Source organism: Petaurus breviceps, unplaced genomic scaffold (genome assembly GCF_028583685.1).
Source record: "Petaurus breviceps papuanus isolate PSGF00001 unplaced genomic scaffold, PetGlider_PUasm1.0 90808, whole genome shotgun sequence".
In the NCBI taxonomy this organism is placed as follows: Eukaryota; Metazoa; Chordata; class Mammalia; order Diprotodontia; family Petauridae; genus Petaurus; species Petaurus breviceps.
The window spans coordinates 1590083-1606460 of NW_027187349.1; the positions used below are offsets into that span (position 1 = coordinate 1590083).

The window sequence follows — 16378 nt, forward strand, 5'->3', positions numbered from 1 at the left end:
GAAACTCTCTTTAATCATGACAGAGTGACTCTTCCTCTGAAATGTACAGTCTTAGTGAGCTGTCTGGGGCATCAAGGGTGAGTGAAGTAAGTGACTTGGCTAGGATTTTTGAACCAGTATGTGACAGAAGTGAGACTTGAAGCTAGATCTCCCTGATTCAGATGCTAACTTTATATACTTTATCACACTGTCTGTCATTTAAGTATATGGTATTATTATTATTAGACCTTGGCATTAGACCTATAATAGTTGTCCATTTTTAGTGCTAGCAGGATATGCAAATCTTTCTACTGACTAATAGTGTCAGGTAAAGGTTTTATGTTTGGTGTGAGACCCTCCAAAGAGGAATTAGGACTAGCCTTTAACCAGTAATTAGAGCTATTTAGTAACCACCAGATGGAACTACCTGGGATCTATAGATATTTGTGGATTGTCAAAAATTTATTTGAAAGAGATTACTTTTAATAAGTAGCAAGTTCGTTGTAGTTACTTCAGCCAATAGAAATATCAGTAGTTCACAACATGTTTATGTTTGTGAATACACAGTGAATTGTCAGCAAGAGAAACAGGTCTTAGCATTTGTAGTAATAATTACGTCTTTTACTTATATTTGATAATATTAATTCAGTGCTGTTCTTTCTGGAGTAAAATGCAGTTTGAATTTAATTTAATTTAAATTCCTAGCCAAGATAATTCAGTTTAAATTTTTAGGTACTCAGGAACTTTTATCTTAAGGCTTCTGGAATATTCTTCTCAAGACAGTCCTGATTTGCTTCTTTTCTCCATTTTGTTCCTTTTTGCCCAGATCTACTTTATCCCCAACAATCCACTATCTCTGGACAGTTTTGAAATCTCAGACTGGATAGAGAATTATTGAGAGATAATAGCATCAATTAGATCTGGTATGTCCATATATTCCCCTAAACACATATTCTTTAGAAACAAAAATTCCCAGTTTGAGAACTGAAATTGGACATTTTTAATACTTGTGTCATTTTGACTGACAAAACACAGATTCTGATAAATGATTTTAATTAATTTTATATGTAATTTATAGTGTTGTAGACTGTACAGGAACCTTTGGGTATTTTTTTTTGGAGGGCAGTTGGGGTTAGGTGACTTGCCCAAGGTCACACTGCTAGTTTTTGTGTTGTGTCTGAGACCGGATTTGAACTCAGGTCCTCCTAACTCCAGGGCTGGTGCTCTGTTTACTTCGCCACCTAACTGCCCCCTACCTTTGGGTATTTTATATGACAAGGACCTTAATATTAACCTTGGCCTATTGCAATTTGCTTGTAAAATTTTCTTAATGATATTTACTTGGATATGTTTTCTCAAGTGTTAAATAATAGGAAGTTATCCCAATTCTGTGATACTTCTAAGCTCCAATGTTAAAACTGTTATTATGTATTTTCTTTAACCAAACTTTGTTATTAATTAAACAAATTAATTTGGATTTTTATATTTTTATATTTTTCCCCAATTATGTTTTTTTTTAAAACAACTGCGCTGATAGGAAGCATATTTAACTAGAAACAGTTGTCAATTTGAAATATTAGGCCATAGAAAATTGAATCAAATGGAAGGTAATCCCATATCTTTTTAAAAATTTCTTTATTTTTTTATTTTTAGTTTTCAACATTCACTTCCATAAGATTTTGAGTTCCAAATTTTTCCCCATCTGTCCCCTCCCCCCACTCTAAGATGTTGCATAATTTGAAACAGGCTACATGTACATTCATATTAAACCAATTTTCAGATTATTCATGTTGTAAAGAAGAATTAGAACCAATGGGAGAAACCATGAGCTAAAAGAAACAGACCAAAAAAAAAAAGAAGAAAAAGAGAGAGAGCAAATAATATGCTTTAGTCTGCGTTTACACTCCATAGTTTTTTTTTTTCCTGAATGTGTACAGCATTTTCAATCATGAGTCTTTTGGAGTTGTATTGGATCCTTGCATTGAAAAGATGAGTCTATCAAAGTTAGCCATCGCTCATTGTAGCTGCTACTGTGTTGTACAGTGTTCTGGTTCTGCTCGCTTCACTCAGCATCAATTCATTAGAATTTTTCTAGGTTTTTCTGAAGTCAGCCTGCTTATCATTTCTTACAGCACAATTGTATTCTGTTATATTCATATACCACAACTTGTTCAGCCATTTTTGGGCATCCCCTCAATTTCCAGTTCTTTGCCACCACAAAAAGAGCTGCTATAAATATTTTTATACATGTGGGTCCTTTCCCACTTGTATGATCTCTTTGGGATACAGACCTAGAAGTGGTATTGCTGAGTCAAAGGGCATGTACATTTTTATAGCCCTATTTCTCTAATCAATGATGATTTAGAGCATTTTTTAATATGGATATAGATAGCTTTGATTTCTTTGTCTGTAAACTGCCTTTTTTATTTTTTGACCATTTATCAATTGAGGAATGACTTGTATTCATATAAATTTGACTCAGTTCTCTAGTTTTGTTTTGTTTCAGAAATGAGACCTTTATCAGAGAAACTGTAAAAATTCTTTTCTAGTTTTCTGCTTTACTCTTAATCTTGGTTGCATTGGCTTTGTGCAAAAACTTTTGAATTTAATGTAATTAAAATGATGCATTTTGCCTTTCTTGATGTTCCCTGTCTCTTGTTTGGTCATCCATTCTTCTTTTCTTCATAAATCTGACAGGTAGACTATTCCTTGCTCTCCCAGTTTGCTTATAGTATCAGCCTTTATATCTAAATCATGTACCCATTTTGATTTTTTTTTTGGTATATAAGATAAGATGTTAGTCTGTGCCAGTAATCCCATATCTTACAGCATCTGATATGGTGCCCTGCACATGATAACGAAGTAAAAAACTTATGTTTGACTTAATTTAAGAGCATCTATAGGATTGGAAGTTGCTTCCTTTTCCCATTTATAGTGCCATTTCATCCCCCAACACTAAGCTTCTTCTTTTTTTCTTTTTTGCTTTTTGGAGGGCAATTAGGGTTAAGTAACTTGCCCAAGGTCACACGGCTAGTTTTTGTGTTAAGTGTCTGGGGCTGGATTTGAACTCAGTTCCTCCTGACTCCAGGGCCCGTGCTCTCTATTCACTGTGCCACCGAGCTGCCCCAACACTAAGCTTCTTAAATCCTCTGTGTGTATATATGTTTGTGTGTATCTAATTAAGGTTGTAAACATTTCTTACATTTAAAAATTGTACCCTGTGTGATTTACTGTCCATGAATGACTTTAAACTTTAACTGTAATGTATCTGATTTGACATATCTTAAAATGTATGACATTGAAAGTAGACTTTTCGGGCATTAAAATGTATGCATTTATTCAAAGAAATTTTAAAAATTTATCCTCTTTTTGTTCTCCTTTTTGAACATAAGGATACTTACCTTGCCTGTATCTATTTCTAGTTCTCATGGGAAGTGTGAGCTATAGTTGGTAGGAAGAGTTTCTTAGCTTTATAAGTATAATTAATACATCTTATCCCTATCATAGGTTCTTTTATTTATGAACATTTATTTATTAGTTTATGTATCACATACGAGTGCTATAAAATGAAGAAATAATGATTAGAAATGGGGTTAGGCCAGAATGTAGAGGTAAGCACCTTTATTCTCAACGTAATATGACACTGACTATAAATACAATAAGAAAGCTTCCAAAAAATTATAACAAGGAATTTGCTACTTTCATAATGTTTTTTGTTTTTGTTCTTGTTCTCTCTCTTAAGGAAAGGCAATATGGCAGAGTGGGTAGAGAGCTGGCCTCAGAGGCAGACTTGGGTTCAAGTTCTGATACTGACATACTGGCTTTGTAAAAGCTAAGCAAGTCTCCAGGCAATTCTCTAAGGCTCTTGGGTTGTGTAGCAGGTGCTAATCTGCATCTGTTGAAGAAGTTTCTTTATCCGGCCTTCTCTACCAAAGCAATCACAGGGCCAATACAAAAAAACCATATTTTCTTTTTCTGAAAGTCTTCCTGGAACAGTTGTTTTTCCATCTTCAAAAATATTTTCATTAGTATTTAGTTGTGTATATTTTTACTTCCAAGAGAAAGGTTAAGCAGCTCCTGTCCTCATTGTATGGATTAATTAGGGAAAACAATAAACTTTTATATAATGTCTACTCTATGCTATGACATGGTGCTAAGTGCTTAACAAATATTTCATTTAATGAGGAAAATGAAGTACAAAGAATGGAAGTGAATTGACTCACATAACTCCGGGTGTTAGCAGAAGTTTTACTGTCAGACTCTTCCTAGTCAGAGCAGCTTGTTCGCTGTCTCTATGTACTTTGTCATACCTAGTACATGACCCAATTGTACCAATGTGTTATTTGCATAAGATGCCAGTGTTTTCTTTAAAAACATACAAAATCAATTCCTAGTTGTCAAAATTTACAGAATAAAATCAAACCCCTCTCTTTTTTTTTTTCAGTTGTTTCTGTGTAGTTGCACTAATTTTGGCTTGAAAACTTTATGCTTTTAACTATGGTACTATTTTAAGTTATATTCAACTGGTTGGGTGTAGCTATTAAATGAGGATTAGCACATCCTGAGAAATATATTTCTCACTTTTCTTGACATAAATTTTTAAATTTTAAACTTAAGTACAAAATAAAAAAAGGAAAAAAAAACATTGCCATATATTCATCAGACCACAAGGGAGGATGAAATATAAAACAATAAATTTCCATTTTAAGAAAACCTAATATAATCAATACCACACATTGTTTTCAAAGCTGCCTGGCTTTTCTTTGCTTCCTTGTTTTGGTTTTCCTTTTTTTTTTTTTCCCTGCTGTGCACTTTTTACTTTACTTTTTTTTCTCCTTCCCTCCCCCACCATCTTAAAGAAGGCTACAACTAAGCATGGATATATATGTGTGTGTGTGTGTGTGTGTGTGTGTGTATGTTTATATATACAGACATGCACATATATATACACACACATATTTTCATACATCTATAAACATATACACATATACTCATATATAAGACTATATTAACCTTATTTCCCCCTGTCATGTTTCTCTGAATTTGGATAGCTCCTTCCTTCATAAGTTCAAATCTTTCCATGTTCTTCTAAATCAACCAGCTCATCATTTCCTATACCACAGCAATATTCCAGCCCAATCATATCCTGAGACTGTCTATGAAAGCTCCCCCCACCCATTTTCTGCATTCCTGCTATTCTTGGCTACATAAGTTTTATTTATACAAGAAAATTTTAATTTAAAATAATTGAAATTGTCTTTTTATACTTCAACAATGCTCTTACCTTATAATATAGTTTAAGATCTGATACTGTTGAATCTACTTTCTTTACATTCCCCACCCCCTCACATTTCTTTGAAGTTCCTGACTTTTTGTTTTTCCAAATGAACTGTGTTATAATTTTTTCTAACTCAGTAAAATAATTTTTTAGCAGTTTAATTGGGTTGACATTGAATAAATAGATCAGGTAAAATTGTCATTTTAAAAATTAAAAAGTCATTTTAAAAAATGACTTGACCTACCCATGAACAATAAAACTTCAGTTACTTAGATCTGAGTTTATATAAAAATGTCTTATGTTTATGTTCATATAGTTTCTGTTTTGGCAGTGATATGCTCATGTATTTTGTAAAACCGTCTAGGTATTTTAAATGGTCTAAAACAATATTGAATAATATTCCTGACACATAGTTTCTCTGTTTTTCACTTTTGATTAAATTTATTTTAACTTTAACTTTGTCTGAGATCACGATTACTATCCTTACTTTTTTTACATACTAAATTCCACTCCTGCCCTGTATTTTATCTTTGTGTGTATCTCTCATTTTTATAATGTTTCCTGAAAGCAACATATTGTTGAATTCATATTCTTAATCTGCTGTCCATTTCAGTTTTGTGGGTAAGTTTGTCCTATGTAGAATGTAGCACATTTTTAGTTATGGTTACTTGTGTTTTTTACTCTCTACCCTTACTTCTACCTATTACCTTGACCTCCTGTTCCTTAACCTAACCACCCTCCCTCCCTTATCCTCTCCTGCCACCCTATCCCCTTGCCTATCTTGCCATAAATTCTTAACAAACCAATGGTAATATTGTTTGGTGGTTTAGTACCATAGGAGAATGAAGTGAATTTTAGTTTTATAGGTTTTCTTCTTTTCCATATGTACATATTCCTTGAGAGAATTTTATTTACTATTTTGATACATGCTACTTTCAAAAAAAATTTTTTTTTTTAAGCAATCATGTTTAAGTAACTTGCTCAAGGTTACATGGCCAGTTATTTCTGGGTGTGGTGCTGAGTATTTGAGCCCGGGATTCGATCTCCAGGTCATCCCGACACTGGAGCCAGTGCTCTTACTTGCTGAGCCACCTGGCTGCCCCTAAGCAATTGTGGTTAAGTAACTTGCTCAAGGTTATACGGCCAGGTGTTTCTGGGTGGGTGCTAAGTGTCTGAGCCCGGATTCGATCTCCAGGTCATGCTGACACTGGAGCCGGTACTCTTACTCGCTGTGCTACCTGGCCGCTCCTCAAATTTTTTTTTTAATCCACAAACTTAACATGAGTCACCTGAGTGATGGTAACTCAAAAAAATTATTCATAAACTTTCTTTCACACAGTAGTGATTGAAATCCCTGAATAAATAGTATATAGATTTGTGCCTAGAACCATAGATCTACTTGTTAAACAATTTGGTTTTGAGAGTGAGCAAAATTTGTAAGTGAAATTCCAGAGAGAGGGGAATAATATTTAGGATTTAGGATCAAGAAAAATGTAATGGGGAAATAATTTAATTCAGATCCAGCCAGCTATTGGCAAATTCTGATAAAAGATTGAATTTTTGTTCCTATTAGAGTATCTAATATACTTACCTCTTTTTAACCTATTTGATTGTTAACCATCAATTTGTAAGTAGGTTTAAGTATAAGACTCATTTTGTTATAATTAACATGTAGTTACAGTTTCAGTTTTTTAGTATTTTAAGAAACTATAACCTTTTTCTCTCCATTTTATTTTTACAGATTTGGAAGGAGCCTGGGATTGAAAACTGTGGTGACTAGTATGGATCCTTCAATGACTTAACTCTTGATGGCAACTGACTGGAAAAGCAGAGGCAGCTTCAAGTGGCAGGCTGAGGAAGTGTGTGTGTCTGTGTTTGTGTGCGCGTATGTATATTTAATACTACGTACAGCTAGACATATATATATACATAAGGACATATACATACGCACACATCTACAGTAACATATGCACTCACTTTGGCCCACTCTCAAAAGTTTCACAGCTGATGAAAATAAATTTAAGAATCAGATGGGGCAACTTGGCAACACTGGGCTCAGGAGTCCAGGGAGAAAAACACATTGCTAAAGGTGAACTTTCCATATGGTCTTCGTGGGTGAAGAAAGTTTGCAAAAAAAGGAAAAAAAAATCCTGCACAGATCAAGTCCCCAAAATACCTCTACATTTAAAAGAATTTGCTAAATGAGAAGGTGACAGGGTTAAGGGCGGGGGGGAACTGTATTTTAGTACCACGAGTATGATCATGTGCTGTCCTTGGCACTTTGTTTTTTCAGTGGGTTCAATGAATTGAACTCTTTTTTATTTCCTGGACTGACTATTGACCATTACTTTGTGGTTATGACTGGAAGAAAGTAAATTCAGGAGTGATGGAACAAGTTTGGACATTGAACTGATTTGTGTGTTTTTTTTTCTTTTTTGTTAAAAGTATTTGTGAAAATATAATTTATTTCCCCTTTCTCTTCCTGCATCTATAGGATAAATATCTTAAAATTATAATCTAAATCAATAATTAAAAAGCAGAGATGAAGAGAAAACAAACAGTAAGTTTCCTTTTTACTGGACTACAAGTATGGCATTTGGAGCACCCTTTCTGAATTTGAACTGAAAGAATTCATCGGCCAAGCTATGAGACATCATCAGGGCAACAGTGGGAAAAAGGAAATCTGAATTTTGTGTGTGTGCTTTTGTTTTAAGTAATTATTTTCCTCTCGAATCCTAGAAGACTTGCAGATGAGTGGGAGATTACTTATGTGCTTAATTCTGGGACTTGTTTTTATACCAGGATGGAAAAAACATGTGATCTTTGTAGCAGAATAGGGGAAAAATAACTGAGGGAGTTCAAAGTGGGGGTGGAAGTGGGGGAAGAATCAAAACTGAAGTGTAGCCTGTTTTACAAGAGAGAAGACTTATGATTCACCGAAGGCAAATGTTTTTTACTGTATTAAAAGCTTTAGAGCATTTCTGATTCTGCTAAATGAAAGAGGGATCTTCTTTTTTTGTGCCTCTATGGCAGCAAGAAGTGAGAAAGCAGGCGAAAAAACGTGATAAACAGTTCAGGGTATGTTAAGTTCCAGGTGGAAGCAAAGACCTGCCATGAATGTGGAACTGGCTTTGAATTACAAAAGCCATAGAATTCAGTGGGTTTCTTGGTTCTGAAGAGAGGAGGAAACTCCCTTTCTTTCCCAAATTTGGACTGGTGTGTACCTACCTGCACAAGCTCTGGTCTGTTTTGCACGGTTTGTGTGCCTTTTTTTCCCTTTATGCAATCTTTTTCAGCTTTAGCAGCAGAAATTTGTCTAGTTCAGAAAACATGCCAGAGGGTGGCTCAGAAAAAGAGATGATTATGTATATTCAATTTCTGCATTTGAACTCTTGAAGAGAAAATCCAACTAGAGGAATTCTTAAAGCCTTAAGTTACTTGAAATCTACACATTTGCAACCCTTTGTCTCTGGAATCTGTAAACTGGAATCTCAGGCTGTATAAAGATAAACAAGTTGAGCAAAAAGAAGACGCACCTGTTTCTTGATCACCACTTCTTAATCATGCTGTTTCTCCAAAGGATAAGTGAACCCTCACTCTAAGGACTCGAAAATAAAAATGAACCTGAAGTTTTTTTTAAGTGTTACTTTTTCTTAGCAGACTGCCATCATCTTTTATAGAGGAATTTTTCACTATGCATTTGGTGGATATTTATATAACACTGACCGTATGATGTGTGCCAGGTCAGTATTTATGATTTAAAGGAGAAAAAAAAAAGAATCAAACCAACAAAAGAGAAATTGGTTTAAAATTTTCTGCACTAAACATTAATTTTTTTGTAAAAATATTAATAAAAAAGCATGTATGCAGCAGTGGAACATGGGCCTGTCCTTTGCAGCGATTCAAATATTCTATGCCTCTCCTGGAAGGGTAGAGTTCCTAAGAGTGAGAAAGAGAAGCCAGTGTGCAGGAGGCGGTATTACGAAGAAGGATGGTTGGCTACTGGCAATGGTCGAGGAGTTGTAGGGGTGACATTTACTTCAAGCCACTGTAGGAGGGATAGAAACACTCCTCAGAGAATAAACTTCAACTTGAGAGGCCATAACAGTGAGGTGAGTAGTTTTATTTTTTCATTTTTAAAAATATTCAGAAATTTTATATTGTAGAAGTGAGCCTTCCTTTACTTAAAACCAGACCCCTTTGATTCAGACAATGTTGTGACTTTGCCTTACTGGGTCTGTTATAAATAAATGGTTTTCTAGCACCATTGGTTTTTCTAGATTTCAACTGGAAAAGTTTTAGTGAAGTTGGGTATCCTTGTCTGTAGCTCTTTTATGTAACAAGTATACTCCACTGCTATCCTTTTACATTCCTCCCTAAAAATAATTCAACACTGATTCATTGGAAGTATTGAAGCAGGTTAAATATGTCAGGGATGTTGTAGATGGTATCATTGCATTGAGTGGATGGTCAGAATAAATGACTTAAAGTCTCTTTTAATTAAAATTATCTGATGCTTTTCCTTCTACTCTTTACCTTTTCATCATTGCAGGGACTTACTGTTTTCTAATAAGGTAGAGAATTACTTAACAAAAAGTGATATTTTCCTTTGTGGAATAACATGATATTTTCCTATAGGGATAGTTTATGTACCTGTTTGTTATTTCATAGAGTTGGGGTAGAATTAACTAATTTACTGTGGAAGACAAAAGCCTTAATTTCATATGTTTAAATATCTTAAGTTCATAAAACTTACTAAACTGGTTTATTATGTGTCTGAGAAACCACCATGAGAATGAAAATCAAGGTGAGTTAGTGGTGTCATTGAGGTTAGACCTTGATTAAAGTAAATAAGGCAAATAAGCTATTTATTTAAAGAAAATTTTGTTTTGAACTAAAAAATAAAAAACCACTTCAAAAATTTCCTTTACAAAGAAAGCAGTAAGTGGGGATTACACATGAAATTGTAAATTTTTTACATACAGCTCAATCCTTTAAAATAATATTCTAATAAATGATAATATAAATATTTAATTTATATATTTTACATTATATATTATACAATTTAAATAATATAAATTTAATGTGCTAGTACTAGTATTCTTCTTGTTTGTGTGCCTCTAAGCTTCCCTCAGATCTCCTCTCATTATATTCAAAATGTTTCATTGGTGTTCTTTTCTTCCTCCCCCACCTTTTTTGCTTCCCACTCGGTACTCCTTCCTGTTCCTGTAACCAGCCTCCTCTCTCCACACACACACATAGAAGCTTTTCCTTGTAACAGGAACATAGTCAAGCAAAACAGATCTGTGTTGTAGTGATTGTGTCTGCGTATGTGTCTCAGTCTGTGCCTGTAGCCCATCACCTCTTCCCTAAGAAGTGAAAGCCGTGCTTCTTTAGTGTGACTTGTCATAGAGCACTTAAGTCTCAGAGTTGTTTTCCCTTCTCATGTTGTATTCATTATATAAATAGTACTGTTGGTTCTACTTTCTTCATTCTGTTTCATGTCTCCCCAGGTTTCTATGAATCTATGCCTTTCATAATTTTTTATAGTGCCATAATAGTCCCTTATACTCATATACTTGTATGTGTGTGTGTGTATATATATATATATATACATATATATACTATATAATATATACTCATATACACAAAATAAACATATATTTGTTTAGTGATAGACTATTTGATAGACACTTTGTTTTTGGTTCTTTGCTATAGGTGAAAGTGCTGCAGAAAGTACAAATACAGAAAGTATTTTTGTAGGATGGGTTATTTTCCTTTGTCTCTAATCTCCTAATGGTAACTGAAGCACTTTAGAAAAAAAAACTAGTATTTTTCACCAGTCGGTATTCTAGTGGCTGTTTTCTATTGACCTCCAAGATCCTTTCCTTTCTTCTTCAATCGGTTCAGTGCCTGACTCAGTTTTTTTCTCATACGAGGGGATTTTAAAATATATCTATCAATGCTCCCTGAATCACCCTAACCTTCCAGTTCTTTATATTATTTTTTTTCCTATGACTTACTCCTTCACTCCACCATAGCTACACAGAGAAATCATAATATCCTTGATCTTGCAATTACCCATAAGTTACATTTTTGTATTTAAGCTTAAGCTCTGAAATTCCTTTATATGATCATAATCTATTATTTCTGCCTTTACCTTGCAACCTCAAACTGTATTCTTTGTCCATGTGCTTATTGAATGACTGACTGATTTACCATGACTTCTGATCTTTCTACTCTTCATTTCTTTCCCAGTCTATCACTGATTGTCCTTGGAGAGCCAGGTGAACTGTTGTCTTCTCTTGTGTCCCTTGCCACTGTTGAAGATATTACTCTGCCAGACCTCAGCCTTGCATTATTCCTGCCATCTGCTGCCTTTGCTCCTGCTTTTGTGATGTCAAAGGAAATTAGAGAAAATTAAGAAACTGCTTAGTTTACCACATAATTGCAGCAAGGCAGTCCTTTTATACCTTCCTAATCAATTCACTACCCCACTTATCATGATTTTTCCAAACCTTTTCATCACTCCTTAAATCTTTCAAAGGCTCCCTTTCTCTTAATCTTTAATCTGAGAACCTTGTCAAATATTTCACTCAAAAAATTGAGGCTATTCTTTGAGAGCTCTCCCTTCTTCCTCCTTACTTATGTCACATCATTGAGATACCTTCTGCTACTGTCTTCTTCAGCCCTACCTCACATGAAGAGATTAGCCTTCTTTTTGCCAAAGCTAATCCTTCTACATGCTCAGGTGATCCTATTGGGGTAGAATACTGGATCACCACCCAGTAGATTGTTCCCTACCACTTCCCAATAATCATTCTCTCCTTGTGTACTGGTTGTTTTCCTTCTGCTTACAAACAGGCCCATGTTTTTCCTATTCTCAAAAAAAAATATGACCTGTCTATCTTGGCTTGATATCCTATATATCTTCTCTCTGGTGGATAAATTTCTTGAGAAGGTGACCTACAGTTGGTTCTTCCATTTCCTTTTTTATCATTTTCTTCTTAACTCTCTGCAGTCTGGTTTTCTACCTAAACTTTTAACTGAACTGCTCCAAGTAAACTCTTGATTGGGGAGGGATTTATATAGTGCCTATTATATACCTGGCACTCTTTTAAGTACTGTACAAATATTATCTCATTTGATCCTCACAACAACCCTGTGAGGTCGTTGCTCTTACTGTTTTAATTTTACAGTTGAGGAAACTGAGGCAGTCAGAGGTTAAGTGATTTGCCCAGGGTCATACAGCTAGTAAGTGTCTGAAGCCAGATTGCAACTCAGGTTTTCCTTATTCCAGGCCCAGTGCTTTATCCATTGCATCAAATAGCTGCCTCAGTAATTGCCAAATCTAATAGTCTTATGAACTTCTCTGTAGACTTTGACCCTGGTTGTTCTCTCTAGGTTTTCATGATACTACTCTCTACTGCTTTTCTTTCTGCCTCCCTGAATGCTCCTCAGTCTCCTTTGCTGTATCTTCCAGGTCATGCCTTTTAACCATGGATTTCCCTCAAGATTCTGTCCTCTTCCTTCTTCTTTTCTCTTCCTATTTTTTGCATGGTGATCTCTCTAAGGGTAGAGAAGACTTAGGAGAAACTATTTTCGAATAATTGGATGTCAGTCATGTGAAAGAAAATAAATCTTTTGCCTTCTTGAAATAGTGCAGCAGAAACTATGTGATAGTTTTGGGTGGGTTAGTTAATAATATAAAGAAGATTTTTTTTTAAACATTTAGAGAGGATCCACAGTGGAATAGACTGCCATGAAAAATAGAGTTCCTCTTCATTGGATATATTGGAATACTGGATGATGATTTACCTTAGTGAGAATTTGAACCTAGACAGCCTCTCCTCTGCAAACTTATATGATCCTTTGATGCATTTGGAATCCTGATGCATTGAGGGTCCAAGGCAGGACACAAAAGAGTTAAAACTGCCTGTTGACTGCAACATAGTACCACTTGGAGCCAGAGGTTTGAGTGTGGAACCAATATAATGAAATAAGCCTGGTATTCACTCAGTTCTATACAAGATACCAAACTGACTGCCTCAGTATAAAAGTAACATGTCAGTCCACTTCTTTCATACTGATATTCTCCCATTAATACAGACCTGCACAACTTGGCAGTAGGTAGGGTCCAAAATTAAAATAGGCTAAACTTCTTCAATGCTGCATATAGGTTTTTAGCAGTTTACTTTCTAAGTAAAAGTATAATTAATTATTAAACTATTTTGGAAATCATAGTTTTTAAAAAAGGGAAATTTCAATTAATATCAGTTACCACTTATTAAGATTTTTATCATGAAATCACATTAGTGTTAAAAAAAATTACTTTGCTAATCAATACAAATTTTAATACATTTTCCAGGTTTTTTTACTGCTACATTTAGTAACAACTAAAAACACCGTGAAAAGATATGATTCTTGTTCCTCTCATACCAGAGACAGACTGATGGTGGCTGCTGTAGGTCATGTGATAAACAGGAGAGAGTACATAGTGGCAACCTACCTACCAAGTTACATGATAGGCACAGTTGAGACTAGGCACAAACTAAGCACTCATTATATCTTTACTTTCTTTACACTCTCTGCATTTTTTTTGGGCCACCTGCAATCCTTTGTTAGGCCACAAGCTGTCCGTGGGCTGTATGTTGTACAGGTCTACATTAATATATTGTGGGTACAAGTCATTAAACACCAAAATCTCAGAAAAATAAAAATTGTAATGAAAAGACATATTGACTGTTGTAAATATATTTTAGTACATTGCCAGTACTGACTTATATTTCATTTTAAATTTTAAAACATTTTTCAATTTCAAATTCTCTTTCTCTCTCTGTTCCCCTACACCACCCATTGAGAAGACGAGAAATTTATTTGAAGTTATGCAAAGCATTTTTCCATATTAGCCATGCTGTGACGAGAAAAAAGGCATGAGAAATAAAGTGGAAAATGTTTCAATTTGTACTTGGAGTTCATCAGATTTCTCTCTGGAGGCAAATAGCATTTTTAGTCAGGAGTCCTTTGGAATTGTCAGGGGTCATTGTATTGATTAGAGTAGTTACGTCTTTTATGAGTTTATAATTTTTTTAGTTTTTTTAACATTCTTTTTCAAAAATTTGAGATCATCTTATCCTTCTTCTAACACCTCACCCACTGAGAATGCAAGCAATATGATAACCTAAATTATAATGTGAAGCCATCTAAAACATATTTCCATGTTAGCCATGTTGTGGGGGTGGGGAGTGGGAACCAAGAAAAATAAAGAAAGTGAAAAATATGCTTCTGTCTGCATTCAGAGTTCATCAGTTCTTCCTCTGGAGGTGGATGGCATTTTTCATTGTAAGTCCTTTGGAATTGTCATGGATCAGAGTAGCTAAGTCTTTCACAATTGATTATTGTTACAATATTTCTGTTACTTTCTATAATGTTATCCTGGTTCTGCTCACTTTACTTTGCCAGGTTTTCCTGAAACCATCCCTTTTATCATTTCTTACAGCACAGTCATATGTCACAACTTGTTCAGCCATTTTCCGGTTGACAGGTATCCCCTCAGTTCCCAACTTCTTTGCCACTATAAAAATCACTGCTACAAATATTTTCGTACATATGGGTTCATTTCCTTTTTCTTGATATCTTTGGAATACAGACCTAGTAGTGGTATTGCTGGGTCAAAGGGTCTGCACAATTTTGTAACCCTTTGGGCATAGTTCCAAATTGTTCCCCAGAATGGTGGTAAGAGTTCACAGCTTCAGCAGTGCATTTATGTCCCTATTACTCCACAGCTCCTCCAGCATTTATATCATTTTCCTTTTCTGTTATATTATACAATCTCATGGATGTGCAGTCATACCTCAGAGTTGTTTCAATTTGCATTTCTCTAGTCATTAATGATTTAGAATATTTTTTCCTATGACTATTGATAGCTCTGATTTTTTTCCCCCTGAAAACAGCCTATTCATATCCTTTGACTATTTGTAAAGTAGGGAATGGCTGATATTTTAAAAATAAATTTGACTCAGTTCCCTATATATTTGAGAATTGAAACCTTTATAAGAGAAACTTACTCTAAATTCTCTTTTCCTTCTAATTTTGGCTGTGTTGTTTTTGTGCAAAGCCTTTTTAATTTTATTTAATCAAAATGATCCATTTTGCTTCCTATGGTTACTCTCTATCTCTTGTTTGGTCATGAATTCTTCTCTTATCTAAAAATATGACAGGTAATTTTTTCCATGCTTCCATAATTTGCTTATGATCTCACTCTTTATGTCTAAATAAGTACATATAGTGTGAGATGTTGGTTTGTGCCTAGTTTCTGCAAAACTGCTTTCTAGTTTTCCTAGCAATTTTTGTGGAACAGAGAGTTCCTGCCTCTAGAGCTTTTATGTTTCAGTTTATCAAATATTAGATTACTTTGGTTAATTTATATTGTGAACAAATCTATTCCCTTGATTTTCTTAACTTTTTGATCTTCCAGATAAAATATTACTGTTTTTTTCCTAGCTCTGTAAGATAATTATTTTGTAGTTTGAGTGCTATGGCATTGAATAAGTAAGTTAATTTCGGTAGAATTGTCATTTTTATTATATTGTCTTGGTCTATTCACGAGCAGTTAATATTTATCTATATGTTTAGATTTGTTTTTGTGTGGAAGTGTTTTGTAATTGTGTTTATGTGATTACTGAGTTTATCTTTGCAGGTAGACTCTCAAGTGTTTTATACTGTCTGCATTTATTTTAAATTGTATTTCTCTTCTGTCTCTTCCTGCTGAGTTTTGTTGGTAGTATATGGCAGTACCAGTGATTTTATGTGGGTTTATTTTGTATCCTGCTATTTAAATAAAGTTGTTCATTGTTTTGATTAATTTTATAGTTTAATTTTGAGGGTTCTTTAAGTATACCGTCATATCATCTGCAAAAAGTGATTTTGTTTCTTTCCTCTTTGCCTGTTCTTATTCCTTCGATTTCTTTTTCTTGTCTTATTGATAAATCCAGACTTTTAGTGCGGTATTGAATAATAATAGTGTATACATCCTTGCTTTACCCCTGAACTCACTGGAAGGCTTCTAGTTTATCTTCATTACAGAGAATATTTACTTTTAGTTGTTTTTTTTTTTTCCTT

At 34.4% G+C, this 16378-nt stretch overlaps 1 protein-coding gene across 3 annotated transcripts in view; it reads left to right on the forward strand.

Annotated features, from left to right (window-relative positions):
• TULP4 (TUB like protein 4) overlaps positions 1–16378 on the forward strand; it is a 294458-nt gene that overhangs the window by 57468 nt on the left and 220612 nt on the right. For 2 of the 3 annotated variants that reach the window (XM_069070313.1, XM_069070311.1), the window contains 2 exons: positions 6999–7346; positions 7752–9369. In XM_069070313.1, coding sequence (XP_068926414.1) covers positions 9118–9369 — 252 coding nt within the window. In that variant the 5' untranslated portion in view covers positions 6999–7346; positions 7752–9117. The remainder of the gene's footprint in view (positions 1–6998; positions 7347–7751; positions 9370–16378) is intronic. The other variant, XM_069070312.1, reaches the window with a different exon arrangement.